The sequence below is a fragment of the Takifugu flavidus genome, chromosome 16 (genome assembly GCF_003711565.1).
Source record: "Takifugu flavidus isolate HTHZ2018 chromosome 16, ASM371156v2, whole genome shotgun sequence".
NCBI classification, from domain to species: Eukaryota; Metazoa; Chordata; class Actinopteri; order Tetraodontiformes; family Tetraodontidae; genus Takifugu; species Takifugu flavidus.
The window spans coordinates 8,031,242-8,049,129 of record NC_079535.1 but is presented as its reverse complement, the minus strand read 5'-3'; the positions used below and the strand labels follow the sequence as shown (position 1 = coordinate 8,049,129).

General features: G+C 45.0%; 2 protein-coding genes across 2 annotated transcripts in view; both read left to right on the top strand.

Annotated features, from left to right (window-relative positions):
- Positions 1 to 13: 13 nt before the first annotated feature.
- slc38a6 (solute carrier family 38 member 6) lies at positions 14 to 8,988 on the top strand. Its single transcript, XM_057058472.1, has 16 exons — positions 14 to 266; positions 1,868 to 1,998; positions 2,110 to 2,183; positions 2,380 to 2,432; positions 2,543 to 2,582; positions 4,245 to 4,323; positions 5,793 to 5,878; positions 5,950 to 6,008; positions 6,082 to 6,153; positions 6,532 to 6,588; positions 7,077 to 7,156; positions 7,234 to 7,334; positions 7,440 to 7,564; positions 7,675 to 7,819; positions 8,101 to 8,195; positions 8,282 to 8,988. The coding sequence occupies exons 1-16, from the start codon at positions 186 to 188 to the stop codon at positions 8,363 to 8,365; spliced, it is 1,362 nt and encodes a 453-aa protein (XP_056914452.1). The 5' UTR covers positions 14 to 185; the 3' UTR covers positions 8,366 to 8,988.
- Positions 8,989 to 13,546: 4,558 nt separating this feature from the next.
- The window catches only part of prkcha (protein kinase C, eta, a), a 13,965-nt gene continuing 9,623 nt past the window's right edge, over positions 13,547 to 17,888 (top strand). Inside the window, exons 1-2 of the mRNA XM_057059179.1 lie at positions 13,547 to 14,242; positions 16,425 to 16,488. Of these exons, the coding sequence (XP_056915159.1) occupies positions 13,892 to 14,242; positions 16,425 to 16,488 (415 nt within the window). The 5' untranslated portion in view covers positions 13,547 to 13,891. The remainder of the gene's footprint in view (positions 14,243 to 16,424; positions 16,489 to 17,888) is intronic.

Genomic DNA, 17,888 nt, shown 5'->3' with positions numbered 1-17,888 from the left:
TTTCGTCTGACGTATGTTGAGCGACAGCAAGGTGTGATCACGTGACCTGGGCGAAAAACAGTCCGCGGTTGATAAGATCATAACAAGTATAAATCTAACTTTATTTAATCATGGTATCATAGCCGAGTAGCTACTCTGGCCGCGCTGAGTAAATTTAGAAGATTTTTTGTAGTTACATGTAAAAAATGAGTATTAATGCAACCACGGATGTTTATAGTGAAAATGGAGTGGGAGAAGGCACCGAAAACACACCTTTATTGGGAAATGTAAGTATCTAAATGTCTTTAACCCACTATAAATAATGACAATTTAAATTAACTGATGCAGCAATTTTACCTTGAAGCTATCTAAAGAAACTACTGAAAGAATGACATAAATCACATGATTAGTTTCTTCCTTTCTGATTTCTGCCTCTGTCAGCAGATACACCACCACAACAGAAAATAAGCTACAGAATGGCTCTCTTCAGTGATATATTTATATATAACATAGATGTCATCGAGTTGATATGTGACACTTAGAGTTCAACGTGCCGCAGTTTTGACCAGCTTGGAGCCCTTAAATGAAAACGAATTTAGCCATTTAAAACTTAACCTAACAGAGTCACATGATCAAAAGTTGTAAAGGAGGAAAGGTCTTGTGTTGTTCCAGAATTTGCTCTGATTATTAACATTATAGTTATAAAGAAGTCAGAATCCCTTTAGTACAATCCTATCAAAGATTCACTGCCTCATATAGGGCAGCTATTGTTATTATTGTTATTTCATGATTTAGAGCTGCCAATGTGAAGTGTTTTCTATCATTAACTGATAAATAAAAATCTTCATGTCCCAGCACAATGTTTGGACACACTGTGAACATTTAAGCTAATTCTGGTAGTTATTAAATATAGACCCATGTAATGTTATTAGCGGGGTTGTTATCTACCAGTAGAGGTTGACATTAGTCATTTTACCTATGATTAGATCAGTCAGTCACCATGTTGTCTGTGCTGTCGATGTAATTAGACACACAAAGGGGTGAAAGTGTAAAGCCACTCAAGTTTTAAAGTACCCATTGTCATTTTATCGTATTTCTTCATGTATCTTATCCTGGGAACCTGTTGACTTGATATATGTTGTTACAAGATGTAAAACAGACACCAGATTAAATTAGCAGTGTCTATATTTAGCATTATAAATCACTCCTCAATCATTATTGTTTGTCACATTTCATACAATAAGCTACCCAAATTCCCTTACAGAGGTTAAAAACACTAAAATCCAACCCTCCCACCCCCACATATATGCACACAAAGATAAACAAATACATATACAGTCACATACACATTCACACACATACACACACTCAACATCACACACACAGTAGCTGTCACTCAAGAGGCATGGTTCAACAAGAATAAAATATAAAACCTGCATATCTGTATTATGTTGATGTACAGGTTTGTTAGATTCTGACCTCAGCTACAGTTTTTCCCCAGGTTTGTTTTCGGTCCTCTAACCCAGGTTGAATCAGTTTCATCATCCTGCAGGTCAATCCACGTTTGTTGTGACACTGACACCAGAGTTGCCGCTCGTTCTCTCTAGGATATCCCCTATTAGTGAGGTCAAGCATTTTGGGCAGCTCCTCTTATCCTGAGCTGTGGCAGCTGTCCCAGAGGCAGCAGCTCAAATGCTTCTCAATACATTTCCTAATTTAACATGCCAACCACAGTGTTGTTTTGTGGCATCTATCACCAGGGCTGGACAGTTGTTCATACTGTCAGGTGCAATTCTATTAAAGCTCTTGATTTGATATCAGTTTTCTTTTCAGTTCCTTCTGCTTCAGACGCACTAAGCTTCTTTACTCACCTCTGTTGTATGTGTAGGGACCATCACAGACCAGAGTCAGGGGGGCATCTTTTGTCTCCTCTGTGTTCAACCTGATGAACGCCATCATGGGCAGTGGGATACTGGGTCTGGCATATGTTATGGCAAACACCGGAGTGGTCGGGTTTACGTAAGAATGCGCAGTTTCCATCACATTACAGTTTGAGTTACAGCTTTGTGATAAACCAAACATTGTAACGTCCTACAATGATGCTAATTTCTGTGTTATACACCTCTCAAGCATCCTGTTGACAGCAGTGGCCAGCCTGGCAGGGTACTCTATACATCTCCTTCTGAAGCTGTGTGACCAAACAGGTGAGAGAAAATCAATGAACATATGGGCTCAGAATGGATCCCAGTGAGTTCATGCAAAGAGATTTAATATGAACATTAACCATTACTTCTCTCTTCTTCTATTTTTTCGAATGAATTTACTTTAATGGTTTCTACACAATTCCAGTCATGTTGCTTGAGTGCTAAATTCAATTTGTCTCTGATTTGACTCTCAAAGGCATCAATTCATATGAAGATCTTGGAGAGAAAGCCTTGAAGAAACCAGGAAAAGTAAGCTGTGTATCTGATTACTGTCAATTTTTGTTTAATTTAAAATAATGTGAAGTAAAAACACAGGAAACACATTCGAACCAACTGTGTCTTTTTAAATTTCTTTCTAGGTTTCTGTTGGAATTGCTATTATCATCCAAAATATTGGTGGTAAGTGTGTCCACGCTGTATTTATGGTCATTTTGTAGGCAGTGCCCCCTACTGGTCAGCACTGGGACTCAGGAGTGCTCCCTTTTCCTGTAAGACTATTATCTAAATTGTCTGATAACCTTTGACCATGTAGCTGCTGTCAGTGCTGCCCCTCCACCTCCCCTGAAACCTGACTTCAGTCCTAATTGATCACTGATGGTAAACCCACCCACTATTGAGTAATCTAATGGGACCCTCCCCCCCCCCCTCTTTCTCTCTCTCCCTATTTCTCTTGGCCACAAACGCGGTCCCTCAGACGGGGGAGAGCTGAGGTGATAGCTCCTCTGCAGTCATTAGTGGCACAGCTGAGTGGATTATTGCTGTGCCCTCTGGTATGTCTGTGGCTTTCCTAGCATGGGGTTGTGAGTGTGAGAGTGTGAGCCAGCACTCCTGCATGCATCTGTCTGCACCCCAGGCCTGTTTTATAGGAGTGCAATTAGCTTCACTCTGAGTAAACATTCATCTGTTCTACCAAAGCCTGATGGGCCAATTGACCTTAATTAGTAACCAAACCAGGGCCCTCACGGTCTGCCCCTCCCCCGCCTCTAATGAAATGGAAGTGGCTTTGTCTTTTGTTGAACATACTCTCCCACTCTGCTCTAACCACACTCATTTACATCAATCTTTTTGAAATATATACATGTGTACATTTCCTTTAACAGAGGACTCTTGTTTAGAAATGTGAGTATTGTCCCACAAACAATTCCCATTTCCTCATTGTGTTGCTTACAGTAACCAGCTGCACAATATCTGCTGTCTAATGCCTGCTGTGTCTGTGTGTGTTTGTGATTAACGTTTGTGAGGAAACCTACTGCTTAATAATATACTCCTATTGACAGGGTTGAATGCTCATTAATGCTATTAGTGTTTGAGAGAATGGCCGTCCTTGTGTCTGTGTGGGCTGGAGGGTTATTGGAGGAATTTCCTTTATAAATAAAGACAGGATCTAAGGGATTATGGTCTAGGTTTATTTAACGGCGAGCGCGAGACCTGCCCTTGGGGGCGATGAGATCCCAACTAACTCTGGCTCTGCTTCACTTCACAAATTTAAATCCCCTTGCCTTCCCTCCCTTTGCATCTGACCACACACTGCATCAAAACTTCCAGTCTCCGCAGCCAGTATTGCCCCCCCCCCCCCTCCTTATGTTTTCTGGAGTGCTGGTAATACCCCCTCCAACATGCTCTCCATCACCTTGGTGATGTTGAGCCTGTCAGAAGTAGATAATGTCCCGTTTCCAAGTGAGGTGGGGCAGGAAACGAAATGTCTGGATTAGCATCAGAGATCATTATTGTTAGCATTCCTCACATTTCTCCATCCAGGCTGCACCTCCGCGTCTCCAGCAAAGGGCAGACCTGCAGAATGTCTTCTCCTCTGCAGTGGAGGCTTTGCGAGTGATCCCTTTGAGCTCCTGCCCCGCCCGTCTGCATTAACTCAGAGCCGCCGATCCCCTACCACCCTGTCTTCCATTTCCTCAGCAGTGGAGCTCACACTCCCTCACACGGCAGTTTAGGATCGCTTGTGGCAATATGCTGTTTTATGATTTAACGGTTCGCTGCGATTCCATGATATGTCTGTTTATTTGATTTGGGCTTACACTGACCCTCTTTCCTCTCTTTCCTCAGCCATGTCATCCTATTTGTTCATCTTGAAGTCAGAGCTTCCTGCAACCATCAGTAACTTCGTGAGCTCAGACGGTCCCGGGTGCGTATAGACGGCACAGATGCCTGGTTCGCTCATCATCGACAGGGAAATGTGACTCAGTGCATCTCAGATGAGGGAATAACAAAGTGGTTCCTTTAGCTGGCCCAAGATAACAGTGAGTCACTTCTGACTCCAGATGATTCCCCCCACACTCGCACGCACACACACTCAGACACATGCACACTGCAAACCTCAGTACTGTTATTTGGTTGGTGTATACTCAATCGGAAGCATACTCAGAGGAAACCTATTCAACGGAATTCCTCCGCCATCATCATCATCAGGCCGTGTTCCATTGGCCTGTGAGGACGAGCCACCGGCTCCTCATCTCAGGCCAAGACTGTAACGCCAATAGCTTTATTATTGGTCACACTGGTTTGAGCACAAGTTTGAACTGCCCCCAGCCTGATCCATCAACATCTGAGCCCTCCACACGCAGCTGCTCTGTATTACTTCTCTCCTTTTCACCCCCAAATCTCTCACACATGGTTTGGAATCAGACTTATATCGCTTTGGCCATTCTAATTACAGATCGCTGTTGAGGGAAATGAAAGGTTTCTGTTAATGACAGCCGTCGCTTTCTCAACAGAGACATAATCTGTTCCTCTTAAGCTCAAATTAATTAGTTGACTTGCTACACTCAAATCTTCAAGTCACATAGAGCATGAAATTCCCCATTACACCTTTACAGTAAGTTTAGAGATAACAATTTTAATAAATCCCCCATGATTGTGGTGCAATCTGGTCGAATAACATGCATCCGAAGCTGTGGTCAAGTGCTCCAGCTAAACTTAAAGCACAAGTGATTGGCCAGGAGAGAGTCGGGGGTCAAAGCAGAGACCTTTTTGACAGCCAGTTACGGAGCAGAAACGGTGTAGATGCAGACACAAATCCGTCAGCGCCTATGGTAATGCCACAGCTGTGAAACTGCCAACCAAGGGTCAGTGAGTGTTGATGTGGGCAGAGCAGGTGCTGCTGACTGTGGGAGCCTAGTAAAGAGAAGTGGAGACAGTCCCTCATGACCCTCCCTTTTGCGATCCCGCAGGCAGCACCCTTCCCGCCTGACCCTGACCCCCAGAGAGGCAGCATGCCTTCCACATGTGTCACCTCCAACCACTGCATCTCCTCCTCCAGCTCCCCAAATCCTGAATAAACTGCCGAGGCTTCCCCTCAGCATAGGAAAATATTATTACCCCTCTGAAAAAAAAACCCGGCAAGGGAAATGTGGTCTCGAATGACAGAGTGGCACAGAGTTTGCATGGGAATTACATAATTGTTATGGTTTGCAAGAACTAAAGTCCTTAATTCACAACACATGATGAATCTGTCGCTGTGTATTTAAGCACGAAATGGAGGCAGAATTCTTTTTAATTCGTGTCATCCAAGGCAGGACTAGAGGAGACCGTTACAGGAAATGTGGCGTGATTCATCTTTGGTCTTTTAATAATTTATGTCCACTTGTTTTTCAGAAACGCCTGGTATGAGGACGGCAGGTTGCTGCTCATCATCATTGCAGTTTGTGTTGTTCTTCCTCTGGCAATGTTGCCCAAAATTGGTAAGAAACTAGTTGAAATGAGCATCTTGAGTCACTGGTTGGATGTTTTTGACCAGTTTCTACCTTCACAGGCTTCCTGGGCTACACCAGCAGCCTCTCCTTTTTCTTTGTGCTCTACTTTGTTGTGGTGGTGAGTCTCAGGTTTCCTCATTGGAACCTTTTATTTTTGCTTTTTTATGCTTTATTTTTGTTTCCCCCTCCAGGTTGTCATCAAGAAATGGTCCATCCCTTGCCCTCTGCCGAACAACGCGACTGCAGTTTCAAATGACTTGCAGGTGAAAAAACCATCAGTAATAAGCGCACCTTTGTTTATCTATGCGCTCTGCAAGTTGGACATATGCAGGGTTATGATGAAAACCTACAGGTTTGTTTTTGCTGCTTGTTCCGGCTGATGAGGACCAGAGAAGGAAAAGTAGTTGCAAGGCCTGAGGGGAAGGAAGTTCAGCTGACCTCGCATCACTCTGGAAATGACCTCCGGCCTTTTGGAATTATACAAACCGTAGTACGGCTTCAAACCTGGCACGATTTCCTTTAGACGGCTGTTTCCCCTCCCGCTGCAAAAGCCGACTAAACGTTTCTGCCGTTTGCAGCGGGGCTGCAGAAAGCATCTCCTCTCAGAAATAACCCTCCCTGTCCTCTCCTTGTTTCTGCAGATATCCAATTCCACTGACTCAGACTGTACGCCCAAATTGTTTGTCATCTCCAGTAAGGTACGGAGCACCATTCCCTCTCTTGTCTCTGCGCTGCGCCTGCAGGACCTGCGAGGCGGCCAGTGAGAACCTGTTGAAAGTAGTGGTTGACCCTGTTGACAAGTCACACGCCTGTGAAAGTTTGGCCTTGTACGTAAGGAACGTCAGTGCGCTCTGCAGCTGCCGCTCACATTTATGTCACACGTAAAGGCCACGAGCACATGTGGCACGCAGAAGCACATGTTTGGCCCTTCTTTTTTAAACAACATTTTGTTTCGTGGGAAGATATGAAGTCACACGTGGAGTGTATAGTAATATTATATAGTAACGTCCACCGAATCACTTCCTGAAAGTCCACATCTGAATTGTGCATTGTCGCTGCCTGCAGCCCAGATGGTAAATTCTGCTACAGAAACCGCACCTTGACCCACTTACCCCCTCACTCCTGTGTAACAGGGGAAGCTGATAATTTGTTAATGACGGCTCTCTTCGACTGATGTGTGTTGCAGAGTGCCTACGCCATCCCCACCATGGCCTTCTCCTTCCTGTGCCACACGGCCATCCTGCCGATCTACTGTGAGCTGGACCGGTGAGCGCGGCCGTCTCCCATCTTTACCTTCAGCTCTTCGCCAGCCACGCACTCATCATGCTGCTCCTCTCTTTCAGGCCGACTAAAAGGAGGATGCAGAATGCTACCAACATCAGCATCAGCCTCAGCTTCATGCTGTACATGATCTCCGCACTGTTTGGCTACCTCACCTTCTACGGTAAGCCCGCGCCTCTGGCTGCAGACGCCGGCTGCAGCTGCACCCCCCCCACCCCCAGTCATTAGTGCTTCTCTTCTTCTCACCGTGTGTGTCTCCTGTTCACAGCTCATGCCGAGTCCGAGCTGCTGCTTGGCTACAGCACATATTTGCCTCGGGACGTCCTGGTGATGACGGTTCGATTCGCCATCCTGATTTCTGTGTTGCTAACGGTGCCCCTTATTCATTTCCCCGTAAGTGCGCCGACTCGCCAGAATCATCGGAACAAAGGCAAGATTTGTGCAACCACACTGTATTTTTCCCCCTTTGCTGCCTGTATGTGCTGGATCTCACGATCCCGCAGGCACGTAAAGCTGTGAACCTTCTCCTGTTCGGCGTGCGACCCTTCTCTTGGCCGATTCACATCATTACAACTTTATCCATCCTGGGTCTGGTGATGCTGATGGCCATCTTTATGCCTGACATCAGAAACGTGTTTGGAGTTGTAGGTATGTGGTTTTAGTTCTCAAAGATGTCGGAAAAGATAGTATAAATGGAATTATTATTATCATCTATTATAGATCATCTCATATCTTCTCAACTTTAGACATCTAGAGACAGACTTGATCTCAGTGAGGATATCAGTAACTCCACAGTTATTGATCGTGTTGACTAAAGTCCCAGCGTGAATAATTCATGCTGCCTTGCTGGCTAGACAGGTTATCAGGCTGCTGCACTCAGAGACGCAGTATTCTGTAAAATTAAACTGGTTCTTCTGTTTCTTTTCCAGGCTCCACGACATCCAGCTGCCTTCTGTTTATTTTTCCAGGCATTTTCTACCTGAAGATCAGCAACCAACCCCTCAGATCTGTGGACTCCATTGGGGTAACGGCACAGATATATGAAGTGTTGCTAAGCAGCTGCAAAAACAGGTTGCACTCTTGCTAACTGGGCTTTTTCTGTGTAACTAGGCTGTTTTTCTGGTGGTTTTCGGCGTGATTGTGGGAGTCGCCAGCTTCACAGTTATTGTCGTCACGTGGAAGTCGAGCGCCTAAGACGAGCTGGGCTTCCTCTCCAGAATGTAAGCGCTTGAACAAAGATGCAAACAGATTCCAGTCAGCATCACTTCAGTGCGATTACTTATGGAAACACTATTGTTTTGTTTTTATTAAATGTTATTTGTGACAAAACCTAAAAACCAATGACAATAATGATTTTTTACTTGCTCGTTTTTAGACCCATACTGAGCCTACGGTGTCCATTTCCATTATGATTTTTTTTACCTTGTTTTAAGTCTTTGATGCTGTTCTGAAAAATTGTCATGCACCTTATGGAAATGTCTCTCCACAGCTGTGACCTTTTTCCACCTTCTTTATATTGCACATTTGAAAGTCGTCTCTGATTTATGAGCACAAACGCTCAGTTGCAGTTACTGTTCAGGACCAAAACCTGTTTTTCTAGTTATGGGTCAAACTGGTGGTGGAGGTGTTTCTAATTCTGCTTTTTATTCTATAGCTTTAATGAGCAAGAATGTGATTTGGGTCGCAGATTGTCTGATGTTCCTTCTGTTTGGACCATTTTTGTTTAGACTATCCACATGTTGGTGGCTTTTAAAAAAGGAATACTATGCATGTTATTGTGTACTGTCATTTATTAAAAGGGAAACTGTCCACGCTGACATGACAGCTTGCTCATTTAACCGCCAGCATGTCTCCATCCATTTTGTGGGAAGCTCATCAGTCTCACATGTCACATTCATGAGCCTGCGTTTGATTGGCAGCCACAGTATTGATGTGGAGCCCCGCACCTCCGTTGTGCTGCAAGTTCAGCCTGTAGCTAATGAAAGCCACATGCCTGGTGTGTTTTTAATCACGATGCTGTTTAGATTGTCTTCATGCAGCCTTTGGAACCTACAGGCACCAGACTGCTGCTTTTAATCAAAGGAATTACGCAGACCGGACCCAGCGTCCCTGCAGAAAGCGGCGGCTGCCCACTCTTCATGCCCTCTGAAGGAAGGGTCTGCAAGCGCAGGAATACACGCGTGTCACTGCTTCCCATCCTTCTGAAGGTTACTGAGGCTCAATCACGCCCCAAAATATATATTTCAAACGTAAAGCGACAGCTGTTACATTCACTGTCGTCAGGAAAGGGCAGTTGAGCTCCTCTCAAATAGCAGTGCAATGTGGTAGACACAACATTTTAGTATAATTAAGAAAATCCATTATGGTGCTTGCTCGTGATGCTTCATATTTATGTGTTCAGCTCGTCTTTTGGGACCCATAAACCTTCTGTCACCTCTCGGACCTCCTGCCCCCCCCCCCGCAGAAATTAAATCGGCCATGGCGCTGCAGCCGAAGCCATTTCTAACACAAGATTACCACCTAGTGTCAAACTGGGTTCACTCGGCCGCTGAAGTCTTCATCCTCATCTCGTTGACATTCCTCTGTGGGTTTGTAAGAAAAAAAATGAAGTAGGAAGAGACAACCAGATGCTCCAACTTTACTCTGCTCATGTGTGGGAACTGAGGCGTGTTTTCTCGGAGGCCTGGCATGCGTCCTCGGCCTGAGATGGGAGTGTTTTTGTTTTGTTAAACTCATTCACACTCCGGGCCCATGTTCAGCAGGATGACAACACCATCTCCCAGGGTTAAAGGATGGGAAAAGGCAGAGGAATGATGTTCTGAGGAAACTAATCCCCTGTTGGCAACCTCTCTGTATTGTTTTAAAAGGTGTTGCCTGGGTGCTTTGAAAAGGTCGCTCTGTTGTGGTAGATGAAAATATTTTGAGCTTTTCCAAACTGGTTTGACCGTAATTACCAGAGCTTATAATTTGGCTCTGTTAAAGCTGACTTAGGCCACAGATAGAGGAGAAAGCTGAGCTAAAAGTGTGTTAATGTCACTTCTTACAGTTAACTGAGGGACAGTTGGAAGTGCTCATTAGATGTAAAGAACTAAGATAATTTCACACCATTTTCATACATTATTTGTTGAATCAAGACAGTGAAATGAGATTTAATTAACACACACATACACACGTGTCTATGAAATCTTATTTTCATGGCCCGTGCATAAGGATTTCAAGATTTTACAGAACCCAGGTATTGGCCTCTTGCAGCATTAATGGTTGACCACATTTGTTTTGTAAGATTTAAAAGCTATTTGTTTACTCTTTATCTATGTCTTTACACACAGGTGTGTGTTTTAGAGCTGTAAGGCAGGACTACTGAATACAAAATCTTCCTCTAAATGGTTCTGTTTGACCTCAAGGTCATTACAGTCTCTCTCAAATCAGACCTGACAGACGGCAGAGCAGACCAGTGCCGAATTTCACTTCCTCTTCCTCTCTGTGTCTCAGTAACAGCTCAGGAACTGTGGCGGAGCTGAGAACATCCACATCTGCTTTCTGTTTACCCGCAAAATCTTGTTCAACAGGCATTCCTGGCTGAAAGGTACTTAAAGGTCTTTTCACATAAGCCTCGGAACGCTCGCTGGCATGATGAGTGCTTTTCCCTTTAGTCACGGCGGCAGACTGCATCTCATTGACTGCCATGGCTAAGCCGGGGTCGTCGCTGATGAAGCGCTCGCCACCTATCATTTTCTGTTTCCCCGCCCAGCCTCTGATACTTTTCTGCTTTGAAATCAATTTCCATGCTCTATCGGGAAACCTGTACTGCAGTTGGAGTGCTGCTCGGACTCTGCAAACAACACATGTTCCCATAGGGCGCGATAAGGATGGCGGCGGACAATAGTGAACTAAAAATTGGGCTTATTTTCACTGATTTATTTCTGAGCCAGCGTGCGACACGTGCACCATGTGTGTACGCGTGTGTTTCATCCTTCAACATGTGTATCAGAGGGTCCCAATTCCAACCATATTAAGCCTTCATGTGCAACAAATATGCTGTTTTCTTCAGTACATACCTGTCCGCCGTGAGTCAGGGCCAATGTAATCCCAGCAACACAATGGCACAAAATAATCTCCAAGGTTGCCGCTACTATAGTCAATATGACACAATGGGCGATGGAGAGGAAGAAAATGTTTTTACAGCGTCAAGACTGAAATCAAGGCCGAGTTGTTGGTAAACACAATCTTTCAAATAGTGCTGTGGTGCTGGGCAGGGGTGGGGAGGTAGGAGGGCTACTCACAGAGGCCCAGTGGTCAGCGGCGCAGCGTGGGGCTCGGTTCCCTGCAGTCCCATCAGCCCTGGGCTGAGCTCTTAATGCGCCCCTGACGCCTCGCTGGCGCAGGGGCCACGCTGCCTCGCATCTGGAGCCAATTACCCTGGAGGGGCTGTGACAGAGGGATCCTCCCCTCCACCCTCAATCACCTTCCACGCGCTGCTGCGCTGTCCAATGCTGCTCTGACCGGTCTCACACCTGCCCCCCCCCCCACAATTTTCTTTTATCAATCAAGTGAGTCCAGTTACTTCAGCACTGACGATGTCTTTGTGATGTGAATAATTACAAATTACATTTACCCTGTGGCTCATTAGTTATTCTGAATGGGTCATATTGATATGTTATGAAACACTATTAAAAGCAATATTTATGTAAAGTTGCAGCAGTATAATCTTGATATGTTTAGGACAGAACTATCTCCTCTGGGGGAGCCCTGGCAATAAATGCCCCTCATGGCTAAAGCACAATGAAGACAGAGTTAACGTTTACAGGTGTGACTTCTGGAGTGTTTCAGCTTCTACACAGGAGAAGATGTGAGAATGTGTTTGCCTCTTTGGGGGTTCTACACTCCCTTACATGAGGGGAGGGAGTGGTTGTAGGATGGAGGTGGGGTCAATACTGGCCCCTCACAGGGCTCAAAAACAGTCGGGGGCACGATTCGGGCCACATTCACTGTTCCCTCCTGACCTGTTTGACATCAATGCTATGGCGCATTCGATGCAGCTATAGGGTGTCCTCAGGCAGGAGTCAGAGGATTGAGCTGTCCAGTGTCCCATGGATATAAACGGCATGAAAACCATACATCAACGTGGAAACTCCACAGGCTGCTGAAACTCAGAGTGAAATCAGACTAGCTGGCCTTCTGAGCAATAAAAACCTAGAGATAAGTCTACATGAGATACATTTTATAGTTTCATGAGCTGCAGACTCCTCTCATGAGGAGTCAAGATTTAGCCATGGCAACCACTTCCACAGAGAAAGCCATAGGGTGGAATGAGGGCGAGGGGATGCAATGCAAAGAAAGTCAAAGTTGATGGGCCAAAGGAGAAAAAGATGGGGAGGAGGGGAGTCACAGTAAAAACAAAGAAACATTCCAAATCATCCCAGACTATAAAAATGCCAAGTCCGGCCCTGAGGGGGAGGATGGAGGAAGTAAAGTATATGCATGCTTTTAAAGCCGCTTTATCATGAGTGGCGAGTCGTAACAGGGGTATTCAAGGGAAGCAGAAGCCAACCCTTATTTAGCTGTCCTATCCTGACACCTGCTGGACAATCTGAAGCAAGCGCGTAATTGTCAATAATCATGAGAAATATTGATATACTGTATACCACAAATCTAAACAAGTGCCTGCATGTTTAACGACAGTTATCGCCTGCAATCAAAAACGTCCTAAGAACACGTCAATACACATGTTTCGTCATGCCAAACTTCTCACAGGAAAGGCAAAGATGATTTTTTATAGGACTGTATCCCAAAGATGGTAGGAGTGTGAGCCAAATCTTTAAATATAACAGCTGGAGGAGGGTGATAAGGAGCGTTAACCCTTGGCGGGGAGGTGAAAGGTCAAGTCCAACAGCAATAAAGTGTGACTTTGATCGTGGAATTTATGGATGGAGGGAAAACAGCCACAGAAAGACGAAGAAACTACAATCAAGCTCAATATATTTAGGCTGTTTGCACGTCTGAAAGTGGACATTTATTGCTGAGTGATCAGTTTTGTCCTCAGGGTTAAAAAAAAAAACAGTCAACAATCTACATATTAAAATTACATATTGTTTTCCACATTAACTTAAGTATCAACGTTGGCCTTGGTATTGTTTACATATTTTATAATACAGCATTCTTTTGGTTTATTTATTTTTATTTTATGCGTTCTTTAAAAAAATAAAATAAAATACAATGAAGTTCCGCATGCCAGCCACTAACAGCAGTGTTTCCCCGGCCGAACAGGTGAGCCCAAGCCGCACCTTTACCGAGCGATGCATCATGGTTAATGTAGTACCAGCTGTGTATGTTCCCCAAAACAAGCGCGTTTGAATGAACTACAACTCGAGTCGCGTGACATTCCGCGACACCAGACGGTGGTGGCCGTCAGTGACAGAGAGCTTTGAGCCCGAGGAACTTTGAAATATGTGGGTGTGCTTCGTGACATGTTAACGCGGAACTTGTGCCGTCTTTGCGGTACATGGCGGCTTCCTCCCTATTTAAGCTGCTCGCACCGACACGGCGCGTCTGTTCTGCGTGAGACGTCAGTCATGAAGTCAGCGGAGCGTTTAAGTTGACGCCAAAATAATGATTTCCAACAGCACCATTCTTGGACCTTTCTGGCTGGGCGTGTGTGCTTTCTAACAACGGATTTTGCTTTTTTTGTGGAACTTATTTTGTCTTTTTTTAATATAAAAAATGAAGTTTAATGGTTACTTGAAGCTCCGGATCGGCGAGGCTGTGGACCTGAAGCCGACCACCTTCTCTCTCCGCCACTCTGTCATCTTTAACAAAGCCCCCCCGGCCTTGGACCCCTACATAGTGGTGAAGGTGGACGACTACAAAATTGGACAGACTCACACCAAACAGAAAACCAACACTCCGACCTACAACGAGGAGTTCTGCCTCAGCGTGATGAACGGGAAGCAAGTGGAGATGGCCGTGTTCCACGACACCCCGATCGGCTATGACGACTTCGTGGCCAACTGCATCATGCGGTTTGAGGACCTCATTAAAACCTCCAACACCGGGGAGACTTTCGAGGGATGGGTGAGTAAAAAGGTTACATCTGCAGCCTAAACACGTGGGGGAAACAAAGCCATCGATGTTTGTGACCATTGTTTTGCTGCCTTCGGGGGGCTAAAGTTGACTATTGTCCCCCAGTGAATCCATCTCCGCCTCCATGATCCAGCCTGCAGGACTAAAGTTCTGGTCAATCTCAGAGATCTGAAGAAGCACCACTGTTTGATTGAAAAAGAAAACACCCAACCAGCATGCATGTGTCATCACAGTGTCATTTACAGTATAAATATGTATATTGGAAACAGTGACTGGGACATGTTTGGTGTCTATAATGTGACCAAGCTGATAACAGCAGTGATGATATGATGCACTGCAGAATATCAGTGATATATTAATCAGCCGATATGAGGCAACATGTAATTTAATAATACAAGATGCCTGAATGGTGTTCCACAGCAAATAAGGAGTTATATTAGCTACAGAAACAAAGCTTAGGTCAAAATTAGTGTATCAACACGTTTCCATCCAAGGAAAATTGATTCAAAATAAATAAACTTCCATAAGCCGGCTGTGCGCTATCACCTGTCCTCTCCTCCAGAGATACTATAGTTCTCAGTTTAGAGCTGCCAGAGGCTGATCAATATTTGAGTTTGGCTGATGCCGTTGACTAGAGTGCTTGAGGTGTTCACTACAGGTGTCACCGCACCTGTTTTTCCATCTGAAAACACCATCGGAGCTTCCTAATGTGACAAACAACAGGCGGGGAAACAAGGTTATTGTTGCTCGCCTGTCTGCAGACCTCAAATTCAGCCCAAACCTTTATTTTAACCGCCTGCCCTTTCTGAACTTCCTCCTGGATCCATGTCCCTCGTGTGCAGACTCCCACCGTTCCAGTTTGGGCAGCATGGATGGACTTTTTGCCTGTTGTGGACCTTTAACCAGCAAGGCCGCATGTCGCTGCACCGCTGAGTGGTGCCGATTCTGCAGGACGCCTGTCTGAGCAAACTGTACTCGCAAAGCAAGAGTGCTTAAAGGTCAGCCGCAGACCCCCCTCCCCCCCCCCAGTGCTCGGGGGAAGTGCGTTTAGAGGAAGTCTAACGTGTAGTTCTAGACAAAATAAATGGTTTGGTTTTCTAACTTGAGGAGTGAGTGATCTGCGATCTGAACTGCGAAGGGTTTCACGTGTGAGGCTGCACAGAGAGAAGAGCTGGTTTGTTGCACACGTGAGGAGCCACAAGCCTCCACACGCCCCCGCGCTCTTGTTTATCGCAGCGTTCCCACCATCTGATCTGGGTGGGCCCGCCGGCTCTTCAGCGGAGTCCTCACAATCCCCTGAATTCCGTCCAAGGGTTTTACCTCGTCAGCGTGTTCGCCGCCACCCGCTGACGCCGCCTTTGCTTCTGTGAAATGACAGCAGTGGCTTTTTTTGGAAAAGTAAAGTCATCGTCTCTACGCGTTGACCAACCGAGTGACATCATGTTTCCACCTTTTTCTGAGCAATAGGGTTGCTTGTGTGACCTTTGTCCGGGTTTCGGGGATGATGCTAATCTTCTTCCTGTAGTGACCGAGTCCACCCTGCATTGAAGTGTGAATCTAAACCAACGTCTAAACTTCCTGCCGTCAACCTCACTTTTAGAGGGTTTGATTTTGAGAGCGCTCAAGCGGCTAAAACACTCTTCCAAATATCCTGGAACCAAATGAACTCTTTTATTTATGACTGTTTATGGATAGAATAGCTCGTTCAGGGTGTTTTTCCGTGTGTGTTACTATACAGACAATATTTTCCAGCCACTATAAATAGGTTTCGAACCTCTACCTGCAGCTGGTTCTGTCGTAATGTTCCTTCAATCATCAGCATTTGGTCATTTTTGAGTCTGCTGGGAAACAGCAGACGACAACTCGCCCAACCTGCTAGTCCGGTGGTGTTTTTCCTATTGTTGTGAGGTCCAAATTCCTCCACATTACATACGCTGCAGAAAATGCAGAAATAAGCACTTTTGCATACCTGCTGGGGACAATTGTTGATGAAATGTGAGTCTCTGCTTCACAGACGTGTGTTTAAAGTCAGTTTGCATGATGGTCCGGCGGTGGGAACTTAAAATGAAACGCATCAACAAACTGATTTCTAACATTTCGACTGAACACCTGTATGATTTCTGTTTCAAGCGTGCAGAGTTGGACTTGTGTGTTTGTTTTTGTGTGTCTGCAGTTGGACCTGGAACCTGAGGGCAAAGTTTACATCCATATTTCACTGACTGGGTCCTTCATTGATGGTAAGGCTGCAGGCGCTATTGCAGACCACACACATGCACTTGCACTCACCAGTGCGTGTCACCATAGTGTTTCATGTGATCTGAACACAACATTGTTATGAATAACATCTAAGAGGCATCTATGGGTGTGTTTGTGTGTGAGCGTGTTTGTGTGTGACTGTGCTGGGTCGGTATGTGTTAGGAATGCTTCTTTTAAAGACACACGGTCCGCAGAAGCAAACATGATCGAATATTATACCTGGTTGGCAGTTGTCTTATTTAGTTGATTTAGTTGTCTTATTTATGGACATCATATTCCAAGGCCGCCGCCACCGTCTGCGGATGGTTTCCAATAATCGGTTGCGTGAGGACAAGCATCAGTTCTGACGTTTATCTGAAAATTCCATTAATCAGCCCAATAATTTGCGGTTAAACATTCTGTACTCAGTAGCGGAACTGAGTGTGTTTATTTTTGTATGTGCTGGCATATTTGCAAAGCGGGAACATTCTGGCAGATCCTCACAATAAAGGGCCATAAAATTCCATTTTATGGGGGGGGTCTAGTCATTGTGATGTTAGGAGCTGGAGAAGCCACTTTTGCACAGATGGTCCTCATAAAGATAAGATTACAAGTGTGTGTGTGTGTGTGTGTGTGTGTGTGTGTGTGTGTGTGTGACAGGAAAATGACATATATGTTTTTCTAACTTTTTTAATGAGGTTCAGACTTGGATGTTTAAAGAGAAGCCTGGTTCATTACTGCCTGTGAAGTCTCACGCTGTCTCTACTGGTGTGACTGGAGAAGGATGGGAGACGTGGTGCGTGATGCTCGGGAATATTTCAGTTTAGGCCGTATTATTAGCGTGACAGATGAACTCGCTCGTGTTTTTCGGTCAGGCAACTGATTATAATACAAGGCCTTTGCTGTTGTGTTGCTGTCACAAATTGGTCTATTTATGGGGGGTGAGACACAAGTTTCCATAATGCATCTGTGGTTTCAGCTCACAGCTACGTCTACTGCACACACACACACACACACACACACACACACACACACACACACAGAAGTGAAAATGCCCACAGTGTAACCCTGCAAATTGGTACAAAATAAAGATAATCTTTCATTTTTCATGCTCTAATTTTCTGTTAATTCTTCCACAGTGTATTTGTTCCGCACGTGAGGGTAGAACAAAGAATGAATTCCTCTCCATCATTTTATGAAAGATTGAGGGGGAAATGATAAATACTGTCATCATACACCTTATTTACTGCCACTGCTGTAATGAAAAGATATTAAACATTACATTCTATAGCATTTTAACATAGGGAGCGCGACAGTGAAGACTAGTGCTTTTCTACCCCTTCACACTCCCCTGGAAAAGAGTTGGTAATGGGCTGAATGTTGCTCCAGTTGCACAGTTAAG